At 49.9% G+C, this 26,003-nt stretch overlaps 1 protein-coding gene and 1 long non-coding RNA gene across 4 annotated transcripts in view; one reads left to right on the forward strand and one right to left on the reverse strand.

The window, feature by feature from the left end:
• Positions 1-2,743: 2,743 nt before the first annotated feature.
• Positions 2,744-15,505, forward strand: TINCR (TINCR ubiquitin domain containing). Of its 3 annotated transcripts, none has more exons than XR_009457834.1 (3): positions 2,749-3,128; positions 11,575-11,690; positions 13,232-15,505. XR_009457834.1 is itself a non-coding variant. In XM_059719648.1 (1 exon), exon 1 carries the CDS (start codon positions 2,869-2,871, stop codon positions 3,130-3,132), a length of 264 nt encoding a protein of 87 aa, XP_059575631.1. In that variant the 5' UTR covers positions 2,744-2,868; the 3' UTR covers positions 3,133-3,605. The 3 variants fall into 3 exon arrangements, 1 of the variants encoding a protein (XP_059575631.1); XR_009457835.1 differs by lacking the exon at positions 2,749-3,128 and having other exon boundaries at positions 11,579-11,690; positions 13,232-13,327; positions 14,020-15,505; XM_059719648.1 differs by lacking the exons at positions 11,575-11,690; positions 13,232-15,505 and having other exon boundaries at positions 2,744-3,605.
• A 3,417-nt stretch (positions 15,506-18,922) lies between these two features.
• Positions 18,923-26,003, reverse strand: part of LOC132246543 (uncharacterized) — a 251,315-nt gene continuing 244,234 nt past the window's right edge. Inside the window, exons 4-5 of the long non-coding RNA XR_009457880.1 lie at positions 24,785-24,852; positions 18,923-19,007 (exon numbers count right to left, since the gene is read on the reverse strand). This is a non-coding gene — a long non-coding RNA (uncharacterized LOC132246543). The remainder of the gene's footprint in view (positions 19,008-24,784; positions 24,853-26,003) is intronic.

Below are 26,003 nucleotides of genomic sequence, written 5' to 3' on the forward strand. Positions count from 1 at the left end.
CTCTCCCTCTCCCTCTATATTTAATGATACGCATCTGAGACTTGATGGAAAGAGCAGCTCTAAAAATAAACAGGAGCTGTCTGAAAGGTGTCTGAGGTAGGTATTTGGCAGTTGTCAGGTTGTCACGGAGCCTGGGAGGATGAATGTGATGGACTCACCGGCACCAGATGGGCTCAGCTGAAACGCGAAAGCCTCCTGCTTCCCCTGGCGCTCCCTGGCCAAAGCGTTCACACTTTGGTGCGCTCGGGGAACTCTTCCAGCTCCAAATGAAGTCAATGAGAGTCTGCCCTTGGCCTGCAGCGAGAACTGGACCTGGTCCCAGCTCACCCCGGATGCCTGGCTTTGCACCAGAGACAAATTTGGCTCCCTTACAGGGAATGATGCATCAGAGCTGCCGTGCGGGAGGGTGAACTTTACCCCAAGATCCATCTGAGCTCTCAAACGAAAGCCCGCATTTGCAGAGCTGTTGGCTACCCGCAGCGTCTAATGACCCCCGGATGTAAGAAACTTGGTGGAGGTGGCTAGATGTTGGGGCACAAGGTCAGACCCCTAACTTCCTATTAGAAAACTGGCTGTGTTCTTGCTCCTTCCGGATAGCGGGGGCAATCGCTGTCCTGACACCGGGATCATTACAGACACGTCTTGGGGGCTGTTACCAGGCTTCTCAATCCTTCAAAGGAAGATGTTCCTGTTGTGCGAAAAGTGCTGTGCGCGTTTTCTCGGAGGGGCTGTACAAACACTGCAATAGCTCAGGTTACTACCATCTCCGGATGGGGAAACTGAGGGACGGAGGTGATGCGACTAGCCCTGCATGCACACAGCGAGCCCATGGCAGACCCAGAAATAGGAGCTAAGAGTCCTGGTTCACTCAAAAGTATGTTCCCTGCTTGACAATGGACAGATCTGCCAAAAAGTGCAGCCAGGAGCTTCTCTTTTCCTGCAAGGGGAGGGTACGGAAAGAGTTTCTATGGTCCTCGGTGACGGTAGGGTGGGAAGGGCATGGGGGCAGGAGATATTCTCCATCGCTCCCACCGGGAAGAGAAGGGAGTAGGGCATTTCTCCCCAGCAATCTTCGGAAGCAAAAGGCCATAGCGGGAAGATCTGGCAATTCATCTAGTCATTGCCTAATAAAGGGGAGATGAGCTCCTTTGAGAGCCCGACGCTGTATAACGAAGAGAAGACTTGGAAGACAAATATCTTGCGGTGCTTTAGTGCAAAACGCTATTCTGCGTACAAGAGAATGGGCACAGGGGATTAATTCATGTAATATGGCTGCAGGAAATTACCTGCAAGATAAGAAGGTGACCTGATCTTTCTGGAAAAAAAAAAAAGCCACTTCCTTATCTAGATGATGTTTTCTCTAAAGTATTATCTTCTGCGGCTGCCACTGTCTGCCACGCAGGATTATTCAATTATAACTGGCTCGCAGAGTTGACAGCACTTCCTCCATCTCAAGGTGTGCGCTGGATTTACAAAAGGTGCGGTCCGTTCCCGTCGGGGCAGGGACAGCCGAGCTGTGGCTCACTTCCGTTGTGCGCCCGCCGTCTTGTGATGCTGACGCTTCCCACGACGCGTGGAGGAGGTTTCGGACAGATTGTTAATCAGATGGGAGACCTGCAAGGAAGAGGAAGACGGGGGATGAGCCACCCCATGGCATGTGAATCAGCCATGAGATGGATCTGGGGGATGGGGTATCCGTCTGATACCCCAGTGCAGAAGTGCACAGGTTAGGAGCCCACGTGGGTGTCTAGCTCTTGTGCAGGGTCTAAGCGTCACTCCTTCCAGGTGCTATCATTCAATGGATGCATCCAGGTTGTAACCATATTGGTCTAGAGGCAAAAAGGAATCATAACTCATGGTAAAGGTGATATCTTTTATTAGACCAACTAGATTTTTGCACAAAAAATGACTTGTTTTTGCAAAAATCTAGTTGGTCTAATACAAGATATCGCCTCTACCATGAGTTGTGCTTGTTCAATTGGAGACCTATACAAAAAAAAAAAGTCTTTTTGCAAAAATCTAGTTGGTCTAATACAAGATATCGCCTCTACCACGAGTGCTGATCGTTCAGTGGAGACCGACAAAGTGTGTTTCTGGCTGTCCAGGGTCCCGTGGCACATTTCACAAACGAGGAGGTGTTAATTAGCCTCCACGGCCTGCTCAGCTCTCCACGTGGGTAATTATACTCTCCCGGCCTAATTTCTATCGGAGAGAGGATTTTTCTCTTCCTGATTTAAACTGTCACGCTGTGCTGCTGGGTCACCGTGGAATGGCTGCAAAGGGCCCACCCCAGAGATGGCTGCATTTCAGCACTAGAGGGAGTGATCCTATTTGATCCATCCGTCTCTCTAATCCAGGGGTGGGCAAAATGCAGCCCGCGGGCCAGATGTGGTCTGCCAAGCCATTCTATCTAGCCTGCCGGGCCCCTAAAAAGTTTAGAAAATTCATATTTATCTGCCCCTGGCTGCCTGTCACGCAGCCCTCAATGGTTTGCCCAAACTCAGTAAGCGGCCCTCCGCCTGAAATAACTGCCCGCGCCTGCAAGTCCTTCCTCCCCCATCCACTTCAACATATCAGTTTTTAAATGCACTTTGGGAGTGCTTTGCAATGATATATTGCAATTATTATGGGGTGGTGGGGAGGGGAAATGATTCATACCGATCTTTTGCAGCTAGCAGGCGGCAGGAGCCAGGTGAGCTCGTCCCTGGAATGTGGAGCACGCAGTGCAGCAGCTGGAAGGAACAGGTTTGGCAAGAGGTTTTTTAAGGTGTTCACTGCAGGAAGCGAATTCAGAGCCACATCCCTGCCTCACCAGCTCAACTGGATGCTCCTCGGTGCTTCACCTGCCGTCCTGCTGTGCCGGAGAAGATGGACACTCTGCGAAGGAGCCTTTCCCGCTGGAAGAAGTACCACATCCAAGTGCACCTGGCTGATGAGGACGTGCTGATGCCCCTAACAGTCAGGCCCAGGGACACAGTGATGGACCTGCGGGCTCACCTGGTGCGGGAGGGCATCACCTCTTGGAAGAAGACCTTTTACTACAATTCCAGGCAGCTGGAGGAGCACGAGACTCTCAAGGAGGCCAACGTCCAGAACGGCTCTGTCCTACTTCTCGCCAGCAACCAGAGGTAGACAGAGGGGGTGGGAGGGCTCATCACAGTGTCCGAGGAGATGACAGGAGGTGGGGAAAGACACATTCAGCTAATACCTTGGTGCAGCTTTGAAACATTTTCCCACTGGGATTTGCAGAGGCGTAGATGGTTACTACAAAGGTCAGCTCCTGCTCGCTTCCACTGCTAGCACTGATGCTTATGGATCCTTTGCAAATCCTTTGCTCCAGGCTTTAAGCAAGGAAAGGTGGGGGGAGAAGGAAGAGGGGAAAAGAATCTCCTTGATCTAAGTAATCCCTGTCCCCAGTTGGTTCTCCCAAGCCCGACAACACAGCTGAGTTTGAAATAAGGGAGAGACAGAGAGACCCGCCCTTGGACTCTGTTCAAATGAGACGTTTTGCCAAGCAGGGATGTACAGGCTTCCTCCCTGCTCTCAATTCTCCTGGTTGGGCTTGCTGCCTCCTTTCCTGTTTGGTCGCTCTCTCCAGGAGTGTCTACACGTGCCCCTTACTGCGCGGTGGGTACTGTGCAGTCCTGGCAGCAACATGGGTCCTTTTCGACCCTACTGCATGGTAGCGCAGCAGCAGTGGCATCATGGTTAGCGCCCACCGATGCTACATCGCCGTAGCTCATCGCTATAGCAATGTAGCGTAAACGTGCCCTCCACCGCCCGGATTTGGGCTAGCGTTGTCCACTTCTGAGATTCCTAGCAAGCTGACAAGCTTGTGGCAATGCATCCCCTTTGCAGGGGAGACGGGGTGGAGAGGGTCAGCAAGGGATCAGCACTTCCTCAAACGGGTAGCGCTGGCCAGACTCAGACTGGGTGTGTCTACACGTCTATTTACGCACACCTAAACTTAATGTCTCAGCGGGGGTCGGACTTGATGATCTGCTCAGGTCCTTTCCGACCCTACCAACTATGAAACTATGTGCCTTTGCTTAAGGTACGTTAAGGTGATTTAGGTGCGTGTCTACACATGGGTGCATGAACGCGCGTGAAGGCACGTTAAATTTCGGTGCGAATAGCTAAGTCGCATTAGTGCATGTGCAGATGCTCTAATGCACATTAACGTGGTGTATCAATTGATGCATGCTGCATTAATGTGCACGAGCGTGTCTACACATGTGCTAATGCGACCTAGCTATCCACGTCTAAATTTGATACCCACTTGATGCAGGCATCAAATTTTGGCTCGCAAAACCTTAAATTGCCATCTTGAAAGCGCCTAAAGGGGGTGCGTGTGTAGATACACCCCTTAAAAATGGTGATTTTAGGCTAAGCGCGCTTAAAAGAGGCACGTGTAGACGTGCCCACTGAGAAGCAGAGAGTCTGAGACTGGCACTGAGACGGCTGGGTCCAGCATGTCCTGAAATGGAGAACTGGAATTAGAATTGGCCTAGGGAATTGGAAGATCTAGCCCGAAGTGATCATGAACAGGTCTACACTGCAGGGCAATGTGGTCATGCTCTTAGTGGCACGCCAATAAAGTCTATGGAAATGGGCTGGTTTACATTTGCTGAGGGTCTGAGCGACATAGTGAGGCTATGAAGGTGGCCGACCTTTATCGTGCTGGGTCTGGCTGGAGACTTTGGGGGCGTCGCAGGGCGTGGGTTTTGGTTACGGCTGTAGCCCTTGACCCTGCGCCTTCCGGATAACAGGGAATGCAGTCCTTTTCCTGGCTTGGGACACCGGGAGCACCAAGGTATCGGATCGTGTGGTCAGCCTGGGAGCATCGGGGTAATAGAGAACGCAATGCTAGGTCTCGCCAGCATCCCTGAGGAATGAGGAGCTGGTTTAATATTTCATAGGCTCAGTGCTTTCCTTCCCCTCCAAAGGTTAGTCCCCATTTTTTTTTTAAGATCTCCCTGACTGCTCCAGCATCCCCCGCCTGCCACTTCGCACAGAGGCGCTCGCCAAGCGGAGCTATATTAATTCCAGAAGCGGAGCCGCTCTGATTGCCAAGGTTCGCGGCTCGCTGTCGTGCCTATAAATATTAATGGTCATGCTGCGTGCCGCGTGTCCTTACGAGGGGCTCACGGGACGGTTTACTTCGAAGCAGAGAAAACATGAAAATGACCCTATTTTTCATCCTCCCCCTTTTAATGCTTTTGTAGATAATTGGCATTTAGCGAAGGCCAAGTCAGCACTTCCCTTCACTGTTCTTTTTTCTTTTTCTTTTTTCTTTTTCCTGGAGTTTATAACTTAGCCGTAAAAATTCACTTAAGGCTGCAGCTCGGCAGAAAAGGGCTCAGCCCGCCAGCTAATATCAACAATATTATTTGGACCTGCGTGGGCAAGAGTTTGAGTCAACTATTCTGGAGTTCAGTCAACGGGACCCCTGACCCCTGCAAAGCACATGAACAGGCCACAAGCCACACGAATCGTGGCGGAAACTCCTTCTGCATGAAGGGTCAGCCTGGTTATTACCTGCTGTACAGTAGCCCAGCAAAAAAATCAGGACCTACTAGGCTAGAAGCTGAGCAAGCACCTTGCAAGGGAGAGCCTCTGCCCCAAATGGGTATATATTCATTATTGCTACAGCACTTGCATGTGGGCAAAGCAAGCCAGGCTAATTCTACATCCTCCGCTCGGTGCCGTTGAGCTCGCCCGGGGCATTGAAGTCACAGTCCACTGCCAGGCGAAGAAGGACTAGCTCCAGTTTCTTCTCTACCAGCTCATCCTCATCATTTTCAGGGAGGGCTGCTCTGAATCGCAGGCGCTTCCACTCAGCCACCCACCTGCTCGACCAACTCAAGGGTTGTCCTGCTCCCTCTCGGTCGGTCTGAGTCGGAGGAGTTTGCAGCCACGGCTCGAGAGAGAGATGGGGCGACAGCAGCTCCTTCTACAGAGCAATATCCACCAAGCTCTGGTGTAATCATTGCCCCAACTTCCCGCTGTACCCCGGTTGCACTCTCCTCTTGGAGAGCAGTGGCTTTTATTCCCAAGATATTGCAAGAATCCAGGGGATGCAGGGTCGTAGGTGCCTACGTCCTCTCCGATCAGGGATCCCCTGCTTTTTCTCTTTCTTCCTCTAAGGTTAGCAACTTCCTTCTTCGTCACACCATGGGGATGGCTTGTATCGTCTGCAGCCTTTTTAATTGACTCAAAAAATTAAGTGGGCCTGAAGTAGGGATGTTGGTCCGGTGTGCGGCATCTGTTGCTGATGAGTTTGCACGGTCCTTCCTGCAGAGCGCCCATGCTAGGGTTTCTGGGGTTTTGGTCATAGCCGTGTTGGTCTAAGGGAGGGGTGGGCAATTATTTTGGGCGGAGGGCCGTTTATTGAGTTTTGGCAAGCCATCGAGGGCCGCATGACAGGCAGCCCGAGGCTGATAAATATTAATTTTCTAAATTTTTTCAGGGCCCTGCAAACCAGATATAATGGCCTGGCTGGCTGCATCCGACTTGCAGGCCGCATTTTGCCCACCTCTGGTCTAAGGACATAGCAGGTGAGGTTTTTTGGGGAGATGTGATATCTTTTATTAGATACTCAGTTGGTCTAATCAAATGCATCACATCTACTCGAAGAGCCTTGCTGTGCTAGGTTTTGGCAGACAAAACTCTTGGGGTAGAAGCGATATCTTTTATTAGACCGACTAAATAGCAGCAAAAGCGAGGATCAAGTAGCTAACTCCAAGCCCCAGGATGAATTGGGGTCCGTTCCTGCTCCCCCTGGCTCCACCGTCTCTCTATACTATCCTTCGAGGGAAACTAAAGCTGTGATCCAAGACTCAAACCTACTGGTCCTGGTTGCTGTGGGCCTGGACAAGAAAACGCTGGAGGCTAATTATCAAAATCAAAGAGGACTTTCCTTAATGAACTACATTTTTTTAGGACTCTAAGCAAGGGATTGGGGTCACCCCTGCCAAACGCTGCATCGGGAGCCGCTTATACAGTCCTCACACGTTGCCTTCGCAGCCGGCACTGGTCCGTTCTCAGGCTAGTTAGAGACGGCATCGTGGACGCCATCCTTCATCGAAAGCAGACGGCGAGGTGGAAATGCAACACCGCCTGAAACGCGTGAGCGCAGCCTTTGCACGCCCGAATAAGAGGTTCTTCTTCAATCGTGACGTCCTTGCTGAAACGAAGCTCTTGGTTTATCGAGCCAGTGTCATTCCAACTCTGCCATACGGCTCGGAAACTTGGACCACATATAGAAGACATCTCAAGAGCTTGGACAAGTACCACCAACGGCGCCTTCTCGAGATCCTTTGGGTTAGCTGGGAGGATAGACGCACGAACATCCGCGTCTTGGCCGAAGCAAGCTCCAACAGCGTTGAGGCCATGACCATCCAAAACCAACTTCGCTGGACGGGTGATGTTGTTATGTTCGCATGCCTGACTCCCGCCGTCCAAGGAGAATCAGCTGAAGTAGCGGAGGGCAAAGAAAGTGCTTCAAAGACACCCTGAAGGCAAACATGAAGAAGTATAACTTTGACACTTGGGAGACCCTTGCTCAGGACCGACTAAAATGGAGGAAGACTCTTTGAGAGGGACCTCGAGACTTTGAAACAGCTCGTTGGCAGACAGAAGAGGGAAAGACGAACGGAAAAGACCATCAGATCATCCAACGCAGCGCCCATCCCTCTTGGAAACCCCTGTGCTCACTGCGACAGGACACGCGGGTCTAGAACTGGACTACGGAGCCACCTGCGCACTCGCTATTAAGACCCTTGGAAGATAATTGTACTCGTTTGCCCAACATCATCATCATCCTCACGTTAGTCAGAGTTATCAGACCCATAGTAACCACTAACCCAAGGCTATGCTGGAACGACAGGACAGCCGGCTTTGCCGACGGCAGTCTGCATCTCATATTGCATATATTGCCTTAGATCAAATACCTTTTCTTAGACCAACTAGATCTCACTGGTCTAATAAAAGATATCACCTCTACCATGTAGGTTCATTAAAGCAGTCTTTCGAGCCTGCCTCCCAGTCCGTCCCGGGGAGCTCCCGTAACTGCACATGCCACATCAAGAGAAAGGAGAGAGCTCAGAGTCCCTCGCAGCTACTTGGGCAGGAAGAGAAACGCATGCACAGAAGTAACATGCCCAAGGGCACCTGGTAGGTCGGTGGCAGAGGCAGGAAGAAAAATCCAAGTTTCCGGACTCCGAGGCCAGCGTCCTGGTCACACCGCCTCTGTTCAAAAAGAGCGTGCTTGAGCGAGGCTTGAATGGTGCAGCGTTCTCGTGCTGTCCCTATGCACACGGGTGGATTTCAATGCAAATCGCGGAGCCCACGAAGCTCATGCAGTTTGCTAAAGCATTTAGCAGATCGACCATTTTTTTCGCCGTCCTCCCCCTGCCCCGGCTGTGCTCGGGGGCACGTTCTCTGCTCGGTTACATCCACGCAACCCTACTGCCTGCAGCAAAACTGCATCAGCACAGCTAGGAAGAACTGCGGTATGCAAGGGAGCACAACTCTCTTCCTGCAAGTTGCATGAAGCACCCCGGCACTAACTGTACTCGGAGCAGTCGGAGTGCTTTTAATTGCTATATTGCTTTCCTTGGGAGGGCCTTAAACCAGGCTAGTGTCTGAACTGAATGGCAGATTGCTGTCTATTTATCTGTCCCACCTCTTCTGGAAAAAACCCCAAAACAAAACCAACCCCCCCCACGGCAGATGGGAATCACTTCTGATTCTGAACTGCCTCGTGTCTTGTGCTCTCAGTCTACCCACAAACTTTTCCCCAGCTGTGAATGGGGTTTCTCTAAGTGGAGATAAAGACAGTCCCATTTCTCCAGCAGCCCTAGGCACTGCAAAATCATCTAGTGTTTTATGCATGAATCATTTGCACACTTGGACCTTCGGAGGGTTGGATCCTGGACTCGGCGGGCGAGGCGAGTGTGGTGGTGTGTTCTCACTATGCTACAGCAGGATGTATTCTCACATGGAGAGGGCTTGCAGATAGTGCAGATCCACATTTGCACGCCTAACCGATCAGCCGTAACAGCTGAGGGATGCTAGCCCTCCTGCGCAGACGGCGAGTGCCAGGCCTACGCACCACTGCAAACCGGGCTTCGGTGCACGTCCCTGCGGCCCGAGCCTGGCGTTGGATTTCTACAGGGGGTAAGTATTTTTCCAGCTTCAGCTTGGCCCCGTCAACCTGGGTGTGAGGACTCCTTCTCTCAGCTCCCCGACAGACCCGGCCTGTGAGTTGTGTGCGGCAAGCGGCCCAAGACCATCTCGCACTACAGTCACGATCCTCTAACTAGCTAGCGTTGCAAATCTCTTTTCTCAGGGAAAGCTAATTAAGCTCTTGAGCACATGCTTAGACATATGCTGGCCTGGTATGACCTTAATGGGCCTGTTAATATCTATTGGATAAATAACACATGCTTAAAAAAAATATATTCTCATAAAAATATGTTACTCAGACAACAGCTGGGCAGGGGATCATCTTCCCCACCCTGGTGGAAGGTAACGTTCATGTGCATTACTCCTGAGCCAAACTCTCCGCTGGGGTAACTCCTTTGAAATCAATTAATTCAGAGGTTTCAAGGCCGGAGAGAATTGCTGCAATTATTTCGCCCGGCCGTCCATGGAGCGCGGGACAGGAGCTGACCCCGGAGATTGAGCCCAGAGATCTGTGCTTCTGTTGGGGCCAAGGCATTTAGCAAAACAGGGGAGCTACATCAGCCAAGAGCAACCTCTTGGACCCGAATTCATTCCTTATGCAAGTGCATGAGCTTCAGTAGGTGAATCTGAGCCCACCTAAGCCTCTCATGGGGACTGGTCTCATCTCTAGGCAAAGAATGAACATGGGAAGTAAATTGGAAACATGCAGGGCCAAGGTCTCTGCTGACTTCAGTGTAGTTATATTGATTTGCATCCGCTGAGGATTTGGCCAGGAGCTAAAGGCTTCCCTGGCTTCTGTAGGACCTCGGCAGTGCTAGAGGTGGGATTAAAGAGGCTGTTGGGCACCGAAACCTCCCTGAAATAGCAAGTGGGGAAGAAGTAGGTGTTGGATTTTAATCTGCCTGGATTTTGCAAAATAAAATAATCCTAGAATCACAGAAAACGAGGGTGGGAAGGGACCTCAGGAGGTCACACCTAGTCCACCCCCCTGCTCCAAGCAGGACTAGCCCCAATTACATCATCCTAGCCAGGGGTTCGTCAAGCTGGGTCTTAAAAACCTCCAAGGATGGAGATGGCACCACCTCACTGGGTAACCCCTTCCCGTGCTTTACCACCCTCCTGGTGAGAAAGCTTTTCCTAATATCCAACCTCAACCTCCCTTGCTGCAACTGGCGCCCATTGCTCCTAGTTGCGAGAACAGCCCCGCTCCACAATAACCCACCGCCTATTGTCACTACCCGTGCCAGTGCGAGCGCGCAACGGGCTCACCACCAGACCAAACCAAACTCCTTGCACACCTCTGCGCTGAGAATCTGCATGACAAAATATTTGAGCAGAGCTCCGTGTGCTTTGTGCACGCTCTTTAAAGAGTGGTTCGAGCCACGCCGTACTGCTCCTACCGGCTCGGCTGGGTGGGGCGGATCGTTTTCTAGAGCCGCTGCCTACGGGCTGTGAGCCTCCTGGTCCCTGTCCAAGCCCGGATAATGAGCGCGCTGCAAGTCGAGCAGCAAATGCTCATCTTGGAGAAGCATCTGGAGGGGAAGCTTCCAGGGAGCACCCTGCTTGCCGAGGTTTGCAAAAGGCTCCTGATGGGAATGGGGGGCGCTGGGTTCCCCCCCTCCTCCGTGATGCCTAGTGCAATGCAAAACTCGAGGACTTTTAGTTCAGAGATGATACCTTTTTATTAGAAGTACATTTCTTAGTTGGTCTAATAAAAAGGTATCATCTCTGAACCAAGAGTCCTAGAGTTTTGCATTTCTTTTCGTCTCAGACCAACACGGCCGCCAAATACATCCTTGATGCCTCGTGCACAGGACGACAAGCCTCCCTGCTGTCACACGTGGGACTTGTTAGCTGGTGGGGCGGCTTGTCCAGGAGCCGCGTGCCAGAGCAGAGAGGAAGTGGGTTACCCGAGCAAAAGCTGCAGAACAGCTGAAAAGATCGGTCTCCGAAGGAGCTTGGTCTCCAAGGTGGAGCAAAGCAGCTAAGAGCCCATGAAAGCGGTCCTAGGGCTCTGGGACAGAAGTTTCCTAAACCGGTTTGACCCAAATCAGTGGAGTCTGATGCTACATTCAACCAGGTTTATCTTAAACCAGTTTCAGCCATTTTTAAACTGGTTTACGTGCACTGAACTGTTCCGTTACAGGTTTGAACCAGTTTCTGACCCCTTCACCTGGTCGGCGTGTAATTCTGTCCCTAGCCGTAAGGGCTCTCATGGGACAAGGAGAAGCAGGAGCCTGTCTTCACTTGCAGGGCTGGAGCAGAGCTAGCTGTGCGCTCCCCCATGCCAGCGGGACAGGGTCACCACCCTGACGCTTGTTAAACATGCTTTCGACGGAGCCTGACAGGCTGCGCTGTACTCAGGACATTTTGTCTCTTATTTAGATAATGCTGCATGAACGGAGCCAAGGCCATGAGAGATGGGGGACGCGGCTGAAGCTGAAGGGAAGCAGATGGAAGAGAGCTTGGCCGCCGAAACGCAGCCCTGCCAGAGGCTCTTGGTAAGTTCCCTGTTGCGTGCCAGCTCCAAGGCTATTCAATAAGCATCTCGGCCTAGTGGCCATGAATAATTAACTCAAACAAAACTACAAATAACATTTGCTCATCGCCCTGCCATGCAGCCTGAGCTGCCAAAGGAAGGCAGCCCAGTGCTTCACCCTGCAGCGAAGGAGACTTGGACAAGTCCCTAGGGCTGCCAACCAGCGCCTCGAGAACGGGTGCATTTAGCACGGGGGCAGCGTGGCCTTGTGGTTAAGCACGTCCGGGGGGTGTGATCCGTCATCGTTTTGTTAGGGGGCTGGAAGGGTCATGGGGTCCAGATCATGGGGAAGGGTCATGGGGTCCAGCCCCCGCCTGCACGCGGGTTTTCCATGATTCAAATGAAACACCCCGATATGTATCTCTCTATATTGCTGGCGTTTCATTTGAATCACAGGAAAAAATGGATTCAGGGTTACTTTTTTAACTTGAAAATGGGGGATTTTTTTCAATCGGAGAAAAGCGGGCTCCCCGATAATGAGCACTAAGTGCTCGACTGACAGTCCTGGAGCCTGCTGCGCTTTATCCAAAGGACGGCAACGGTGTGTGCTCAGAGAGGGCAAACTTCCCGCCCGCTGCCCTAAGCACAGGGTTCATCGGGTCCTGAAAAGACCACTTCAATCAACTCCTCTGCTCAGGCGCCTGAGAGCTACAGCGCTCTGTTGATGCTGGTGCATATAAATACACCCATCTAGCTGGACATATCTTATCTATTGCTTTATCGTTCTCTCCTAAACTTATTATCCTTTATTTTACAGAAGCCAGCTCAACCCAGCTAAATATGCCAACTCATTTCCCCCCTCCATTTAAAACTGGTTTTTGATATAGGAGGGTTTTTTGCTTGCTATTTTTTAATCAAAACAGCATTTCCTGCAGTAAATACTCATTTTTGATAAAATAATAAACTATTTAGAGTGCTTTGGTTGAAAACTGGGACGTTGCAGCCCAAACCAACCTCCCCCTCCCTCACCCACCTTTTTTGCCGACCGGCACATCTGTTTTTATGACAAACCCCTTGCCCCCAACTTTTCAAGAGAAAGCAACAAAACCCCCCCAAAACAATACATGTCCTTGTTTCCATTAGTCAGGTATGCAGGTTGTAGTCGTATTGGTCTAGAGGAAAAGGCAGTCAGGATTCATAGTAGAGATGATATCTTTTATTAGATCAACAAGATTTTTGCAAAAAAATGTATTTAATTGCAAGCTTCTGTGCCCGAAAGCTTGCAATTAAAGGGGTTTTTTTTTTGCAAAAATCTTGTTGGTCCAATACACAGCCTTTTGCACCGATCAGTGGTGTACAGCTATGGTATCTGCTCAGATACAGCATGTCCAGAGCTGGCAGTGCTGCCAGTCTCCCAAAGCCTTTTTGCAGCTCAGAGGGATATTTGGGAGGAGTGAATTAACCAGGCTGGTGGTGGGAACTGCCTGTGCTAAAGTTTTTCCTCCGAGATAGATGCTGATCGACGCTTTTGCTCTCCTTGACAATCTCTTATTTTAAATGCAGTTGCTGCCTTGCTTCGGAGCAGGAGGACCCCATTTTGCGCACGGATGGATCTTAGCACTTGCGGGGGGAAAAAACCCGACCCAGAAACATGCAAAGGTGCAGTATGGAAAGGGGGAAAATAGCTAAATATCAGAAACAGTCCTGCCTTCTCTCTCATGCAAAAGCATAATACAAGTAACATGAACAAAACAGGCATCTAAGGAGTTACAGCCAGGTTCGAGGGTTTTTTTCTTCTCTTGGTTTGTTTTTCCACTCATTTTTATTGCATTACCATTTCCCATAAAAAGGCTTTCCAACCTGGTTCAAGTGAACCCATTTTGCCCTCTTGTGCTTGGAGAACTGGGGCCAAAGAGTGGATACTTCTGCTCTTTTATTCTGCTTTGCATTCTCTAGTTGCATTTCTCCTTCCCCATTTCATTTTCAGCTACCGTGTTGGGGGTTATTGCTAAATCTTGGGATCCAACCAGTAAAAGGCTTGCAGAAGCAGCCAAACTCTTTATTTAATCTGTGGCTTTTAAGTAATGGGGATTTATGAGTGAGAGTAACTGATAAAGCAAAGAAGGCTGACTTTTACCAACATAGGGGTGGGTGGGGGTGCGTTATGTCTAGATTGCATCTTTGTGCATATACCTGGCTCATAAAATGGGCGTATTCTCCCCTTCTGCATCCACTATAAAGCAGTGTGGGCTCTTCTGCCTGCAGCTGGTTGGTCTGTCCTGATGCTATAACATTCCCGTAACGCACATCACACCTCAGTGGAGTTTCTCTTTGCTCTTTCTACATGACAGGTGTAGACGGAGGCTGCCGGGCGCGCTTGCCCCGGCCTGCGTTCCACGCAGCTCTCGTCACGGGACGTGGGTGTTTGCCAGTTGGCACGCCGCGCCACGCGGGGACTTGTCGCTGAGATCCTATCGCCGCTGTGACACCCGTGGATTGCATGATCCAGAGCACTGCTGCTGACTGCTATTGCATATGTGTCCCCGCTCACCCTTGTGCAACTCCCCCACCCCATCTCCTTCTCCACACAGGACAAGCCCGGGCAGGACAGTCCGCCGGAGCAAGCCCAGGCCGAGGCATGCTGGAGCTGCTGCTCTGCACCTGTCCGAGCTGGAGATGCATTGAGAGCAGTGTACAAGGCCATCAACCCGGCGGCTTGCCTCTGCATCGCATTTCCTTTTTAAAGCTATATCAGTGTTGCACCCAGAGGGAACGGAGGAACAGATGCAGCCTGTGGAGTCTGGCTTTAATTCATCTGCCTCGTTTAATTTCCTGCCCTGCCTTTTAATCAGCGACATTGCATCGGAGGCCCTGGGAATACACCAGCTCCTCAGATGTGTTTGCTTCCCCGTGCAGCCCCGCGGCTGGGCCATCATACCTCATTCCTAGGATCCATCTCAGGCAGGGCGCGCCGTCTGCCCTCCTGGTGCTGCTCCATGCAGGGTGCCCTCGCCGGGGCTGCCTCGTTCAGCTGCCCATGCTCCCACGCAGCGCGGCAGTGCCACGTTACCCCGCTCCAGCGTGGCACACTGATTGCCCCGTCACTGCGCTGGGACTCGGACTCAGCAGGTCTGCCCCGAGTCCCCTCTCGGAGCGGCTGTGCCGAGCTGCCCCAGTCCCAGGGGCTGCGCCATAATATAGTGCTGGGGCTACCTCCAGCAGCCCAGCTGTGCCTCGTTGCCTGGTCAAGGCTCCTGCATGGCACTACCTCACTGCCTTCCCTTACTCTTTCATGCGGAGGGGCTGGGCCAAGTTACACCCCGGTGGTGCTCTCATTCAGCACAGCTGTGCCCCCTTAGCTCACTGGGACTCTCTATCTGGAGCCCTGCACCATGCTACCTCCAGATCAACCGTGCCACGTGCTCTCGCACGTCCTCTTTCACTCAGCGTGGCCGGGCCACGTTCCCTCATTGGAGCTCTTTGGCTCAGGGGTGCCACGTTCGCGGGAGCAGGGATGCCGTAGCTCATTTCTGCCAGGGGGCGAATACCCACCTCGCCATTCTCAATGGGCTGCCAGCATGCATCCAAAGCGGCGCTGCCCGGTCATTCAGTCGACCAGTGCCAAGGCTGGAGGATTTTGTGAGCCTTGTGCTGTACCCCTTGCAGTGAGATCTGTATCAGATTGCTCTTTACCCGCTACGACGCGCAAAATGCACATTGCATGATGGATTTGAAACGACGGGGAGCAAATAAAAAAAAAAAAAGAAAGAAACTATTTATGTAAGTCTTTGCTACATGGCTACGCTGCTCATTATAAAGCATTAGGCAGAACAGAAACCTGGTGTGTCTTTGTGTCTTGGAAGAGCGAGTTGTACAGCTCGGTCGGTCTGAAACTGCCTTTGAACCCTCCTGGGCCTCGATAAAAGTGCATGTGTGTAAATGTAACAGGCTGATCACCGGTGATACCGGCAATCTGATAATAGTCATGCTTTTTCATAGTGCTTGCCTACCCCGCAGACTAATCGCTAGCATCCGCATAGACCAGCAATGCCTGGGTAATGCTCAGATAACGTGATGCTAGGTTCACAGAAACATCTGCTTTTCCATCCCTCTGCGGAAGCGGTAGGATACCAGGTCCGACGGTGTCTCAGTCGCTGCATCGGCATGGCCGCGTTGTTAATATTGACACTCTTTCCGCTGTTATGTTCCCATGACTGGTGCTAAGGTTTTGATCCAAAGGCGCCGAAGCGTTTAAATCCGCAAATGAATTTAAAAAATGTTCTCGGGTACAATGAGACAAAGCAACAAAAAGCCCCCGCGCATGCAGACGTGGAAAACACAATGTCTTCCGATCCTCCGCTGCTCCGCTCTTTAGGGAGCAGCGATTTGCACCTGTTCAAAAGCAGGGGGTAAAGTGACACGCTGCGGATTTGGTAGCGTTTTACACCTGCCTTGCACTGGTGCGAACCGTTCCCCAAACTGCAGGGGAGCGGAGAATCAGGCCATGTGTTTTCATGAGAAAAACCCCCCTCCGGAGGTAGATGCTCCCGGACCTACCTGTGTCCCTGTCACCGTATGTTAAATGTGGCGGTCTAAGCCGTCAGCTTTCTATGAGTTAGCTTAGCTCAGCTCAAAGAGATCCAGCAAGCAAGCGATTCCCGCGCCCATCCGATCGAAACGGCGGCGTGTAAAGGAGCGCACGAACAAGAATAAGAGGTTGTGAAGCAAGATGGATGAGGCGGGTTCAGTGCCCTGCTAAAAGCTACGGCGACGTAGCCCATATTTCTGCTCAAAAAGGCCTTTGCAGCTGCCATAAATGTCTCCAAATGGCCTTATTTTTCCACTAGCAGAAAAATAAGCAGCTTCGATGGGAAAGAGTAAATTCATTTGATTGCACACGTTGCTGGGGATAACCGAGTTATTAGTAATAACCCCATCTATCCACAGCAACACTGCCACCCAAACAGAACTGGCCTTATCTGCCAAAGAATCGCTGTATCACTCCTAACATTTCCAATTACAACCGAACACGGGTGGCAGGAAAGGTGTCAAGGGAGAAGGATGTGTAAGAGGTGGAAGGAAGCATGGGGAATTTGGATTAGAAACAAAGCGTGAGCCATGAGCTAAACACCTGCCCTCTGAGACGATCGCAGGACTTTTTAAAAGAGCTTGGGTATGAGAAGGCACAGCCTGATTTTCATTTGCGTGGAGGCCCCGTTACACAGAAATGGCGGCACAAAAGAGGCTTTAAAATGGCTGTAAGGCCTTTTCGCAGAGCTGGAGCAGCGGCAAGGGATCTTAGCAAAAAAAAAAAAGGAATTAAAGCCTGTGATAACTGTGCCCTCAGCGGTAATGTGTGAGCCCCGTTCCCATATTTCGTGACATCGGTGCAAGGAAACAGTCTGCCTGTATGGCCAAGACGTCTTGTAGGCATCAAGACCCCTGGGTTCATTCCTGGCTCTGCTACCGAGCTGCTGTGTGACCTCGGGCAAGTCATTTTGTCTCTCCATGCTTGTGTTTCTTGGTCTGTAGAGATTGCAAGTTCTTTGGGGCAGAGAGGGTGTCTCGCTTTATATATGAACAGTACCTAGCCCACGGGGCCTGACCCCAGCTGGGATCTCGTGGCATTACTGTAAGATAAGTCAGCATCACTTGTTAGGTGAGAAAAGGTATGATTGCCCTGTAGATCCATAGTATTGTCAGGCTCTGCATCTCAAAGCCATCTGGTAAATGCTAACCGATGTTCAGAGCACCCCTGGAAGTCAGGTAGATATGCTTATCCCCGTTCCACTTAAGGGCCAGACTCAAAACTCAGTTTACATTCGCACGGCCTTCTGGAGTGAACTCGGGTGACAACTGCTGCACACCTCTCATTTCAGAGAGATCAAGATTTCACCTTGGCACTTCAGCTCCCCCAGAAAGATTCGAACTGAGTAGATCAAAGTCTGCTCTTAGCTACCCAGTCATGTATTCAGAGTAACTCCACTGACATCCATGGAGTTGGCCCAATGCGAATGAGATCCCAATCAGCTCTGCTCAGACCTCGTTTTATCACACAGAGAAAAACGACTGTTCTGGAAAACAGGAGATAAATCTATCCGCGGTCTCCAACGCATGGGGAGGAAATTAAGCATACATATTCTTTCTCTGTTTCATTGAAGCAAATCTGGAGCAAGCTCACTGGCCTCACTAGGGTTTTTGAAACCTTAGAAATGAGTCTGAAGTTCCCGGGCGGGTTCAGATCCAACCTCCCTGGTGCTTAAACCACTGTCCTGCCCATCTCTGTATAGACCACTGAGCAGTGGGTCGCAGCCCACCATATTGGCTGGTTCAAGCGCAAGGTGCATCTAATCCATATGCCCTGCAACCAACAGTGCTCAGTAAAAGCTGGTTCAGAAAAAGGTGCAGGAGACCCCGCTTTAGACATTCACTGTTATTTGTATTACCATTAAACCACTGGACAGATGTGCAGGAGGAAGCCATAAGCGTCCAGTCAGATACAAGAGGGGTTGAGGTCAAACCCTCAGCATATGCCCAAGGGTAAGTCACTTGCTCCCACTTCCCCCTTCTACAAGTAGGGAGCTACATACTGGATGGGGAAAGCTTGTGAGGATTAATTAATGTATTCATAGCACACCAAAAGTCACTGGAGAAGGACAAGGCCTTATTAAGAGCACAGTGGGTGTGTCTACACGAGACGCTTCCTGCACAGGAGCTTGCAGTAGCACTGCCGGGCACGAACCATGCCATGACGCTACTGCACAGTAAGCATCACTAGGCAACCTTGCCAGGATGCTACTGTGCAGTAACACTGCTTACCGCGCAGTCATTTAGTACTTGGTTATGCAAGTACTAAATGACTGCGTGTGACAGGGCAGCAAGTATGCCCCATCACGGGAAACCCAAAGAGCAACGCAGGCAGCAAAACTTACCTGAGCGGTGAGACTGAGCGAGCGGAGGGCTGGGCAAAAGGCCCTGGAGGATAATTAGGAAGACAGACCTTGGAGGATAATTAGGAAGACAGGCTGGAGGATAATTAGGAAGACAGGCTGGAGGGGCCAGTGGGGCAGTGAACCGGAAGCTACGCTGGACCACCCAGCTGATGGTCCTGGATGTTAAAGTAGGGATGGACCAGCAGTTAGTTCCCCAGAGAGGGAAGCGGTGTGAGCAGAGGCTCATAGGATTGCACAGAGGTGTGGCATTTAGGTGGATCGGCTCGAGATGGCAGAGAACTATATAACTGAGACTGACCTACCTGAGAAGAGGTATGAGGTGGGCGTGCCGTGCAGAAGCCGATGGCGATCTGGGTCGGTGAGTGCAGGGTCTCCATTCCCAGCATCTAGAAAGAAGAAAACAGAGACAGAGTGAATTCTGGGGATGCTGGGCACAGGCCCACGTTATCTTTTCCTCAAGGGGTTGGAGAGACTCTGGATTTATGACCTATGGGTGCGGGGAACTTAATAGGAAGCCCCAGGATCAGAGGACCTGTTTCCTAGGACTTGTAAAATAGAGATTCACAGAAGTATGATCCCTACAGGGGAGGACTAATGAGGTGGAGAAAAATGCAAGAATAACATCTGCACTAAAACATCTGGAGTGGTAAGGGGACAGGGGATGGGATGGCAGAGCCCTGTGACGAGAAGAGAGCTCATTAAGTTACAGGAGTGATCATCTGATCTTCCTCCCATGGTTACATCTTTCTTTGGTTCTTTTTCTTTCTTCATCCAAGGCGTGGCAGGCAAGGTCCAAAGGGGACCATCGGGTCTTGACACAGAGGCTGCAACTTTCTACAACAAGATCCAGTGAGGTCTTCCACCCTGTGCAGTAACAACTGCTCAGTGGATGACTCATGTAGATGCACCCGGTGGTGTCAGCCTCTTCCTCTGGAAGAAGGATCTCGGTTTGTTCTCAAATTTATTCTAGAATTTATTTATCTGCATTCCCACTGCTCTTGTGATCATTAGTAAAATATATTTTTGTTAAAAAAGCTATGCAAACAAAATCGAGCGATAAGAAGCGAGGATGCTGGGAGGGTTCGAAGCCACTGTTCAAACAGTGGTGATAATTGGGAAACATGGGACAAGCAGGCCCAGGGAATAGTTGAAGGGCAGCACGGGGTTGTATGCAAGTTGTCTTGTCTTGTCTGAGCTCTCTTCTTTCCAAGGAGCCTCAAGCATGAGTACCTCTGCCAGGCTGTTAATGCTTTATCAGAGCTATATGTCAAAAGCAGCGTGATAGAAAGGAGGACAGAATGGCCACTGCCTCTGGTCTCTATTTCTCCCTGCATGACTGAATTTCCATGAAAAAGCCAAAATATTCACAAGTAGCCCTGGGTCTCAGGCAGCCTCAGCTTTTGGGTGCCCAACCTGTAACAGCCCTGGTCGGGCCTATCTTTTGGAGATGCTGATCCCTCAATGCTCCCACTGACTTCAGCATCCTTCGGAAAATGTCAGCCCTAACCTTTTTGTGCCTCGGTTTCCCCATCTGTAAAACGTGTCTAGAAATACTTGCCTAGCTTTATAAAGAATCCTGAGAGTGTCTGACAAACAGATGCTTTCAAAGCATAATTCTCCGTCTTGCTTAGGCTTATTCTGGCAAACAAGCAAGGTTTTCCTAACTGCGGGCACTGCACATGCCACATGGATCGTGAAACTCCAGCTGAGTTGTTTCTGCTTCGTACATCACCGCCTCTAATAAATATCCTGGGGGGAAGAATGCAGCTGACAATTCTTGTGCTGGTGCATGTGTCAGGAGAGACTCTGGCTCATTCCCCGACAACTCTACAGCTCTGCTAGCAATGCTGAAAAGCTGATTAGTGTTGGCAAAGGCAGGCCCTGAGACTCAAAGACACATAGGAAGCAGAATTGCTAATAACAAGGTCCCAGGTAGGAGCCAATTCTCTTGGGGGCAGTCATTTGCAACAGCAGAAAATGGATGCAAAGTGCGCCTAAATCCTCCTGAATCAGAAGGAGAGGTCTCGAGTCTTCGGATGTCAAGGGCCAATTTGCAGCGTTGCTTGAATTCCCAGTGGGGCTCAGGTTCACAGTCCTAAGGGTCATTGGTGTAAACATGCTCTTTTACAACCACTTTTGCTAGGGTTAGTGACCACACACAAGGGGCTGGGGAAGGGAGAATCACACCGAAAAAATCATTTGCTGCCAGAAATATATAAGAAGATTGATAGCCAAGTCTTTCTTACAATATAGGCTCTTTATATGGCTCTGGCAGGACCCTTTAAAGCAAGGGAAAATCCAATTTCTTGCTAGAGCTGTGTGAAGGGGCCATTGCATGAATAAGAATTGGGCCCGAAGCCTGCAATTATTATACCCCTCATCTGTTGGCTGGACTGTGCCATACTGTGGCGAGCAGTATCTCACTGCATTGACTTTAGTGAGGCTGTTCTCCAGGGAAGAGAATATGTGATGAGAATAAAGGACACAGAACCAAACCCAACAGGTCCCAAAACTCCAGTGATCCTTGGGGACTGACCACTGCTTTACGTCTCTGCAAAATCCTGCACGCCAGTTAACTTACGCTGCACCGATCCCTTGGACCTTGATGGGACTACTCCACCCAGTCAAGTTACCCCTGTGTTTAAAGACCAGATTATGCCACGTGCATCTGCGGTAAGAATTTACTCTACAAACTGCCCCGTTTCTTTGGGGAAAGGTATCAGAATCTGAGCCTAGGAACGGGCCCTACGTGAAGGCAGAATCAGTCCCTGCCACCATGAGCACCGAACGCATTATTAACCTGTAAACCAGGAGCGCTTCTACAATCTTCGTGGGTTGAAAAAGAAATCTTTAATCTTTGCATCAATCTATTATTCATTGCTGTTATTCTAAAATCTAATTTAAATAATTCCCACAATGCCTTCTTTTCCATTTTGGTGTATTTGCAAGTGCAAGAAGATTCTTTTTCTTCATTTGTTGAGACTCTCTTTACAACCGTTTTACTGTGTGCTGGGCTGGTCTAAGCACATGGTGCTCTATGCATTGACTTCAGGGGACCCGCACCGATTTACACCAGTTGAGGATCTAGACCAAGAAGAAGAAGATAAAAAAAAAAAATCATTCAGTCTTGAATATGAAACCCTCTGACCAGGAAAGCAGATACTTTCAGCTACAGGTTATTTGCTAAAAAAAATGATTCTTCCAGAATATCAATCTTGTCCCTTTGGAATATTAATGGCTGGAGCACAGGGTTTGGTGACCCGCTGGTGCCCTTGAAAGAACTTTTTAAACTGATGGCGAGATGGAGAAGAGCCTCTTTTCATCTGATGTGCCTTTCTGAGCACATGTGAAAAGCTTTTAACAGCTGAAATTAAAACATATCATTGTGAAAATCATTATAATTTAATCTTGACATAAAGCCGGTGGCAACAGCTCTGGATTGTGAATCACAGACTGTACTAGCCTGGCGGATAACCTTTATTATTATATTTTAAATGAAGTCAGCGCTAGGGCAACGAAGGTGTATGCGTACCACAAGAAAGAGAATGGGATAGATAGATAGATAGATAGATAGATAGATAGATAGATAGATAGATAGATGATATAGAGCAGTGCTCAGCTGCAGTGCATTTATCCATATACTAGCTACTGAGACACTATCTTCAGCTAGATATGATTAAAGAAGAAAAGAAAGCAAGGGTTGATAACCCTGCAAACTGAAGTCCGCTGCCCCACTCTGGAAAGGTCCTTCTATATATCCTTGATGCCAAGACTTTGGTTGAGTTAAAAGAGGGCTTATCTGTTGATGGGAGCAGTAAAAACATGCACGTCGACAATAAATAGGCAGTAAAAATATGCTGACAGTAAAAACTCTCATGTTTCAGGGTATAAGCCAACAGCAAAGCTGTCTGGGATGAGGCAGCATTTCCCCTAGGTTCATTAGTCCATAATTGCGTGTTGCTGAATTTCTTCCTTGCACCTCTCTCTGAAGTATCTGGGACTGGCCAGTGGCGGAGATACGATGCTGGCATAGATGGATCCCTGTTCTGTTATCTGATTTCATATGTCCCAGCGTTCCCAGACCTATACTCTCATTGCACCTGCTTTGTAGCTTAATAGTGAGTTGTGATTTTCCAGGCCTGTCATTGCATTGTTTTGCACACCAGTGCTGAATTCACTCCTCTTCGCTGGGTGTCATTGCCCGTAGGTCTTAAAGCAAGGATGGGTTCCTCGTTTTTCTGGGTAGGGGCAGAAACCGTTATCGGTGGAGCCTCACCTAAAGACGCTTCATTATCAGAGGGGTTGAAACGATCTAAAAAATATTCATCCTGAAGGCATTTAGATTTCAAAAGTGGTAAGGAATTAAATCTTTCCACGCGCAAGTTTGCCTCTGTACTCAACACCTATATCTTACCCTGGTACTGATTTACTTTATCTTATCTTCATCTCTTTTAGCAGTGGGAGGGAGCGGGGAGGTCTACCCGATAATTTCCAGCCTTCTGCTCTGTTTGTCTGTCTGTTCTGTATGAATAGCTGTTTTTTCCAGGGATGAGGTTGAAGATAATTCTTTTAAGTGGCAATTCAGCACCAGGTGGTTGCAAAAAGCTTCAGCTTTTCCCATTTCATGCAGAGACACAGCTTGAGACATGGCTTTCTTTTGTTCCCCAAACCCAGGAGATTTTTCTTTCTTTGTTTTGTGCCTGGCATTGTGATTATCCTCCTCCTCCTCCTCCAGGATAACCCAAAATCACTGGATTAGCAGGAGGAAAAGGCAGACCTGAGCAGGATCCAGAAATCTTCTCTGGCCCTTAGAAATGAATTGATTTTGTAAAGGAGGAAACGGTGTGTAATTTTGCTCTCTTTGGGTGTGTCTACATGAGACGTTTACTGCGGAGTAGACTAACTAGCTGTGCAGTAAACGTCACCCACGGACACATAGGCCCCTATTAAGTGGGAGTAAACTAAATAACTCTGCAGTGGGATAGTACTTGTCAACACAAGTACTATCCTGCTGTGGAGCTTTTTACTCCTAAGCAGCGCACGTGTAGACGTTGACCCAGCCAGCTAGGGCACGAAGGTGCTTCAGGGCAGGGGCTGCGTGCCGGCTAGCTCCGCACTAGAGCAACCTCGTGCCCCAGCCAGACCTTCTGCATCCTCCACTGGGGTGGAGCAGCCCCGGGCTGGCAGGCTGACCCCCCGCCTGCTCCCTTGCCAGTTGGGGCTGCTCCAACCCAGCTCAACGTGTTGTGGTCCCAGGTGCAAGTTCAAATGGTGCACCCAGGAGCAATAAACTCCGGAGCGACAAGCCCTGGAGTTTATTGCTTCGCATTTATTGCACGTGTCGATGCGACCTTTGAGTTTCATCTGAAGTTCTTAATGAGCATTGCAAACATCAGGCTCGGGTTTGCGTGGTCCACCAGGCTGGCCCCGGTTAGAGACCTTTTACTGGAATAGATGGGTCACTGTTCTGATCGAGTGTGGCCATTCTTGTATTTCTGTGACTTTATTCAGGGCTCAGGGGTATAAGTGAGAGATGAGTTTGGGTCCTCAGTTAATGAAGGGTTCACAGCATGCCTGCAGATGTTGCTGGTTACCGCATTCATTTTTGAGGGAGAGTGAATTGTTTAGGGTCACACAGCGTGCTGCTGGCACAGCCCAGCATAGCACTCAAGAGACTTTAACTCCAGACCTCTGCTCCAGTACTGGATCATAGTGCCCTATTGCCCCTGGGCATGAACATGCCATGGCCATGCCTGCCTTTGGGGAGAGGCATCTGTCTGACCCAGTTGCTGAGTCTTTGCCTGCTCAAGGACAAGAGGCGAGTGGCATGGTGATTGCTGTCACTGGAGTGGGGGGAGCTCTTGCCAGCGTTGAGAGAGCTTTGAACCTCCTCGTGCGGTACAGAGCCTCTCCAAAATGTGCTGGGGGAACAAAACAAAAGAGTTTTGCAAGGACGCAAAGGCTCCCTTCTCGACTCTGCCACTGACTTGCTGTGTGACCGTGAGTCAGTCGCTCAATCCTTCTGAAATCAGTTGCTGGGAAGGGGCTTGCACCCAGTCTACCTAGACTACCAGGGTGAATGCAAGGGACTGGACTCCAGCCCAAGAGGCCCCTTCAAGCCCAATGTTTCAGCAGCACCATGTACCAACCCAGTGATACTCACCCCTATGGCGACAAGAAGGAAAGGAGCTGTGCAGGACGGCCTTGTCCTGTTGTATTTGGCTTCTGGCCCTGCAAAAAAAACCCCAACACATATTTTGCAATTAAAATTAATTTTGAAACAGCCTCTCTACAGATCTGTTTGAAGAGGGGACGCAAGGCAGTGACTCAGAGGAACTCCCCTTTCTAGCAGGCTCATTACCAACAGTATCAAATAACTGGATGTTACCTTTTCTATCCGGTTTTAATGATTTATCACTCCTGAATTATGCACCGTCAGTGACAGTAATTTTCTTTGATTTGGACAGGTGGATGGAATTATGGCTCCCTTTGTTTGGCATGCTAACAGAATCAGAATTAATATTTGGTCCTGCCTGGCTTATCTATGCTAGACAGTAGCTATTACTTTACCTGCTCTATTTCTCTTCCCCTCCCTGCCCTAACTAAAATAATTTGATTTCAAGCCAGGCGTGGAACAGCACTTGCCCCAAATCAGATTGCAAACTCCCCAAGTGGACTCAGACCTCAGTGCAAACAAGCTCCGAAATATGTGATGGGAGGCATCCAGGCAGAAACGCGGCTAAAGCAGGAGGGTTTGAGAAGGCAGGACACACCGGTTCTGTTTACCGTTCTGTGCCTCAGTTTCCCCCTCTTTAAAGGGCACGGCACTAATTTAATTTACAGGGGTGTTATGATGAGGCCAAAGGAACTTTGTGGTTCAGTCTCATGGGTAAAATTCTCCACTTTGTTAGCCTCAAAACCACTGCTTCTTTCTTTACTGAATATCCTAGTCTAGATCACTTCAGTTCCCACCCAACGAACCAGAGAGAGAGGTGAGTCACACCAAATTTGCAGCCGGCTATGGCAGCCCAAGGCAAAGAAATGCCCCAGATCTGCTGCTGGCATAACGCTCTGCTGGAAACGCACCAGGAATGAATCCGGTTCAGAAAGTACTTACGCACATGCCTAAAAATCCCATTGTTTTGGATGCAGCTTGAGCATGTGCTCTGCGCTGCGCTTTGCTGAACAGGAGGCTAAGTCCGAGGCATTACTGGCTTGCGATCCGGATCAGAGAAGTGGGTGGGTGTCGAGGTGTAGACAGGCACCTGGATTATTTTAGTCTAATGCCACGTGGAATATATTGATTGCCTGAAAGATGCTCTGCTTAACAAAGCTGTGAAGTGATAGCTGATATCAGGGATCCTGATGTGAACTCAACCAAG

This window comes from Alligator mississippiensis, chromosome 16 (assembly GCF_030867095.1).
Source record: "Alligator mississippiensis isolate rAllMis1 chromosome 16, rAllMis1, whole genome shotgun sequence".
In the NCBI taxonomy this organism is placed as follows: Eukaryota; Metazoa; Chordata; order Crocodylia; family Alligatoridae; genus Alligator; species Alligator mississippiensis.